The following is a 5681-nucleotide window of genomic DNA, read 5'->3' as shown; positions in this document are numbered from 1 at the left end:
GGGAGGGAGGGAGGGAGGGAGGGAGGGAGGGAGGGAGGGAGGGAGGGAGGGAGAGAGAGAGATTTTGGAGAGAGATTGAAGGAAACAGATGCAGGAGTGAAAGAGAGAGATGGAGGGAGAGAGGAAAGAAGAGAGAGAGAGAAACAGAGTGAGAGAGCTTTCTGTTGTCGTGTGTGTCTACTTATAACCTCTTTCAGTTGGAGAGGAGGAGAAAAAGAGAGAGAGAGTAATTGAGTTTGTAGAGAGGGGGGGGAGAGAGAGAGTAATTGAGTTTGTAGAGAGGGGGAGAGAGAGTAATTGAGTTTGTAGAGAAGGGGGAGAGAGGGAGTAATTGATTTTGTAGAGAGGGGGAGAGAGAGTAATTGAGTTTGTAGAGAGGGGGAGAGAGAGTAATTGAGTTTGTAGAGAGGGGGAGAGAGAGAGAGTAATTGAGTTTGTAGAGAGGGGGAGAGAGAGAGTAATTGAGTTTGTAGAGAGGGGGAGAGAGAGAGAGTAATTGAGTTTGTAGAGAGGGGGAGAGAGAGAATAATTGAGTTTGTAGAGAGGGGGAGAGAGAGTAATTGAGTTTGTAGAGAGGGGGAGAGAGAGAGTAATTGAGTTTGTAGAGAGGGGGGAGAGAGAGTAATTGAGTTTGTAGAGAGGGGGAGAGAGAGTAATTGAGTTTGTAGAGAGGGGGAGAGAGAGTAATTGAGTTGGTAGAGAGAGGGGGAGAGAGAGAGTAATTGAGTTTGTAGAGAGGGCGGAGAGAGAGTAATTGAGTTTGTAGAGAGGGGGGAGAGGGAGAGTAATTGAGTTTGTAGAGAGGGGGAGAGAGAGAGTAATTGAGTTTGTAGAGAGGGGGAGAGAGAGTAATTGAGTTTGTAGAGAGGGGGAGAGAGAGAGAGTAATTGAGTTTGTAGAGAGGGGAGAGAGAGAGAGTAATTGAGTTTGTAGAGAGGGGGAGAGAGAGAGTAATTGAGTTTGTAGAGAGGGGGGAGAGAGAGAATAATTGAGTTTGTAGAGAGGGGGAGAGAGAGAGTAATTGAGTTTGTAGAGAGGGGGGAGAGAGAGAGTAATTGAGTTTGTAGAGAGGGGGGGGGAGAGAGTAATTGAGTTTGTAGAGAGGGGGAGAGAGAGTAATTGAGTTTGTAGAGAGGGGGAGAGAGAGTAATTGAGTTGGTAGAGAGAGGGGGAGAGAGAGAGTAATTGAGTTTGTAGAGAGGGCGGAGAGAGAGAGTAATTGAGTTTGTAGAGAGGGGGAGAGGGAGAGTAATTGAGTTTGTAGAGAGGGGGAGAGAGAGAGTAATTGAGTTTGTAGAGAGGGGGAGAGAGAGAGTAATTGAGTTTGTAGAGAGGGGGAGAGAGAGAGTAATTGAGTTTGTAGAGAGGGGGAGAGAGAGAGTAATTGAGTTTGTAGAGAGGGGGGAGAGAGAGTAATTGAGTTTGTAGAGAGGGGGAGAGAGGGAGTAATTGAGTTTGTAGAGAGGGGGAAAGAGAGAGAGTAATTGAGTTTGTAGAGAGGGGGAAGAGAGGGAGTACTTGAGTTTGTAGAGAGGGGGAGAGAGAGAGTAATTGAGTTTGTAGAGAGGGGGAGAGAGAGAGTAATTGAGTTTGTAGAGAGGGGGAAGAGAGGGAGTAATTGAGTTTGTAGAGAGGGGGAGAGAGAGAGTAATTGAGTTTGTAGAGAGGGGGGAGAGAGAGAGTAATTGAGTTTGTAGAGAGGGGGAGAGAGAGAGTAATTGAGTTTGTAGAGAGGGGGAGAGAGAGAGTAATTGAGTTTGTAGAGAGGGGGAGAGAGAGAGTAATTGTGTTTGGAGAGAGGGGGGAGAGGGAGTAATTGAGTTTGTATAGGGGGGAGTAATTGAGTTTGTAGAGGGGGGGTAATTGAGTTTGTAGAGGGGGAGAGAGTAATTGAGTTTGTAGAGGGGGAGAGAGTAATTGTGTTTGGAGAGAGAGTAATTGAGTTTGTATAGGGGGGAGTAATTGAGTTAGTAGAGGGGGGGAGTAATTGAGTTTGTAGAGGGGGAGAGAGAGTAATTGAGTTTGTAGAGAGGGGGAAGAGAGAGAGTAATTGAGTTTGTAGAGGGGGAAGAGAGAGTAATTGTGTTTGGAGAGAGGGGGGGAGAGGAGTAATTGAGTTTGTATAGGGGGAGTAATTGAGTTAGTAGAGGGGGAGTAATTGAGTTTGTAGAGGGGGAGAGAGTAATTGAGTTTGTAGAGGGGGGAGAGAGTAATTGAGTTTGTAGAGAGGGGGAGAGAGAGTAATTGAGTTTGTAGAGAGGGGGAGAGAGAGAGTAATTGAGTTTGTAGAGAGGGGGAAGAGAGAGAGTAATTGAGTTTGTAGAGAGGGGGGGAGAGAGGGAGTAATTGAGTTTGTAGAGAGGGGGGGAAGAGAGAGAGTAATTGAGTTTGTAGAGAGGGGGGAAGACAGTATGAGTTGACACCTGCTCTTTCCATGACATAGACTGACCAGGTGAATCCAGGTGAAAGCTATGATCCCTTATTGATGTCACTTGTTAAATCCACTTCAACCAGTGGAGATGAAGGGGAGGAGACGGGTTAAAGAAGGATGTTTAAGCCTTGAGACAACTGAGACTTGGATTGTGTCTGTGTGCCAGTCCGAGGATGAAGGGACAAGACAAAATATATAAGTGCCTTTGAACTGGGTTACGGTAGTAGGTGGCAGGCTCACCGGTTTGTGTCAAGAACTGCAACGCTGCTGGGTTTTTCACCCTCAACAGTTTTCTGTTGGGTATTCCACCCAATGGACACCCGGGGGGGGGGGGTTGTGTCACTCAATACCAGGATGGTGGTCCTAATGTTTGGTAAAGTCACTATTGAATAATTATTCTATTGTATTGTAACTGGTCTCTAACTCTCACTCTCTCTTCCTCTTCCAGAGAGTTTAGACACAAGCAGAGAGAATTCCCACTTCCCCCCCAACAGCAGTTCAGTGGCAGCGGCCATCTTAGTGCCGTTCATAGCCATGATCATCGCGGGCTTCGCTCTGTACCTCTACAAACACAGGTACCCTCTATATCTATACAAACACAGGTACCCTCTATATCTATACAAACACAGGTACCTTCTATATCCATACAAACACAGGTACCCTCTATATCCATACAAACACAGGTACCCTCTATATCTATACAAACACTGGTACCCTCTATATCTCTACAAACACAGGTACCCTCTATATCCATACAAACACAGGTACCCTCTATATCTATACAAACACTGGTACCCTCTATATCTCTACAAACACAGGTACCCTCTATATATATACAAACACAGGTACCCTCTAACCTCTACAAACACAGGTACCCTCTAACCTCTACAAACACAGGTACCCTCTATATATATATATACAAACACAGGTACCCTCTATATCCATACAAACACAGGTACCCTCTATATCTATACAAACACAGGTACCCTCTATATATATACAAACACAGGTACCCTCTATATATATATATACAAACACAGGTACCCTCTATATCTATACAAACACAGATACCCTCTATATCTATACAAACACAGATACCCTCTATATCCATACAAACACAGGTACCCTCTATATCTATACAAACACAGGTACCCTCTAACCTCTACAAACACAAGTACCCTCTATATCTATACAAACACAAGTACCCTCTATACCTCTACAAACACAGGTACCCTCTATATATATATATACAAACACAGGTACCCTCTATATCTATACAAACACAGATACCCTCTATATCTATACAAACACAGATACCCTCTATATCCATACAAACACAGGTACCCTCTATATCTATACAAACACAGGTACCCTCTATATCTATACAAACACAGATACCCTCTATATCTATACAAACACAGATACCCTCTATATCCATACAAACACAGATACCCTCTATATCCATACAAACACTGGTACCCTCTAACCTCTAAAATACAAACATTCTAAACATCTATCTACAGTATACCACAGACATTATAACATCACTGTAGCTACAGTATACTACAGACATAATAACATCACTGTACTGTAACTACAGTATACTACAGACATAATAACATCACTGTACTGTAGCTACAGTATACTACAGACATAATAACATCACTGTATCTACAGTATACTACAGACATAATAACATCACTGTACTGTAGCTACAGTATACTACAGACATAATAACATCACTGTATCTACAGTATACTACAGACATAATAACATCACTGTACTGTAACTACAGTATACTACAGACATAATAACATCACTGTACTGTAGCTACAGTATACTACAGACATAATAACATCACTGTACTGTAGATACAGTATACTACAGACATAATAACATCACTGTACTGTAGCTACAGTATACTACAGACATAATAACATCACTGTACTGTAGCTACAGTATACTACATACATAATAACGTCACTGTACTGTAGCTACAGTATACTACAGACATAATAACATCACTGTATCTACAGTATACTACAGACATAATAACATCACTGTACTGTAGCTACAGTATACTACAGACATAATAACATCACTGTAGCTACAGTATACTACAGACATAATAACATCACTGTACTGTAGCTACAGTATACTACAGACATAATAACATCACTGTACTGTAGCTACAGTATACTACAGACATAATAACATCACTGTACTGTATCTACAGTATACTACAGACATAATAACATCACTGTACTGTAGCTATAGTATACTACAGACATAATAACATCACTGTACTGTAGCTACAGTATACTACAGACATAATAACATCACTGTACTGTAGCTACAGTATACTACAGACATAATAACATCACTGTACTGTAGCTACAGTATATTACAGACATAATAACATAACTGTACTGTAGCTACAGTATACTACAGACATAATAACATCACTGTACTGTAGCTACAGTATACTACAGACATACTAACATCACTGTACTGTAGCTACAGTATACTACAGACATAATAACATCACTGTACTGTAGCTACAGTATACTACAGACATAATAACATCACTGTACTGTAGCTACAGTATACTACAGACATAATAATACCACCACTCTCTCTCTCTCTCCTCTCTCTCTCTCTCTCTCTCTCTCTCTCTCTCTCTCTCTCTCTCTCTCTCTCTCTCTCTCTCTCTCTCTCTCTCTCTCTCTCTCTCTCTCTCTCTCTCTCTCTCTCTCTCTCTCTCTCTCTCTCTCTCTCTCTCTCTCTCTCTCTCTCTCTCTCTCTCTCTCTCTCTCTCTCAGGAGAAGACCTAAGGTACCGTTTAACAGCTATGCAGGCCATGAAAACACTAATGGTAGAGCTACGTTTGAGAACCCCATGTACGACCGCAACATCCAGCCCACCGACATCCTGGCCAACGAGACAGAGTTTACAGTCAGCACAGTGTGCACGGCCGTATAGCCACTGGTACCTCCAAAGGTGTGTGTGTGTGTGTGTGTGTGTGTGTGTGTGTGTGTGTGTGTGTGTGTGTGTGTGTGTGTGTGTGTGTGTGTGTGTGTGTGTGTGTGTGTGTGTGTGTGTGTGTGTGTGTGTGTGTGTGTGTGTGTGTGTGTGTGTGTGTGTGTGTGTGTGTGAGATCATGACCAGAACATTATGCACAGTGTGAGATTTAAACCGCTTAACATTCAACCTTTTATGTATGATGATTTAATATTTCATCAGCTCCGTA

At 42.6% G+C, this 5681-nt stretch overlaps 1 protein-coding gene across 1 annotated transcript in view; it reads left to right on the top strand.

Moving 5' to 3' along the window:
- LOC124042645 (CUB and sushi domain-containing protein 1-like) overlaps positions 1-5419 on the top strand; it is an 842040-nt gene extending 836621 nt beyond the window's left edge. The window contains 2 exon segments of the mRNA XM_046360721.1: positions 2880-3006; positions 5254-5419. Coding sequence (XP_046216677.1) covers positions 2880-3006; positions 5254-5413 — 287 coding nt within the window. The 3' untranslated portion in view covers positions 5414-5419.
- The last annotated feature ends 262 nt before the right edge of the window (positions 5420-5681 follow it).

Source organism: Oncorhynchus gorbuscha, linkage group LG09, assembly GCF_021184085.1.
Source record: "Oncorhynchus gorbuscha isolate QuinsamMale2020 ecotype Even-year linkage group LG09, OgorEven_v1.0, whole genome shotgun sequence".
Lineage (NCBI taxonomy): Eukaryota > Metazoa > Chordata > Actinopteri > Salmoniformes > Salmonidae > Oncorhynchus > Oncorhynchus gorbuscha.
Note: the sequence above shows the minus strand (reverse complement) of the source record. Positions and strands in the feature narration are given on the sequence as shown.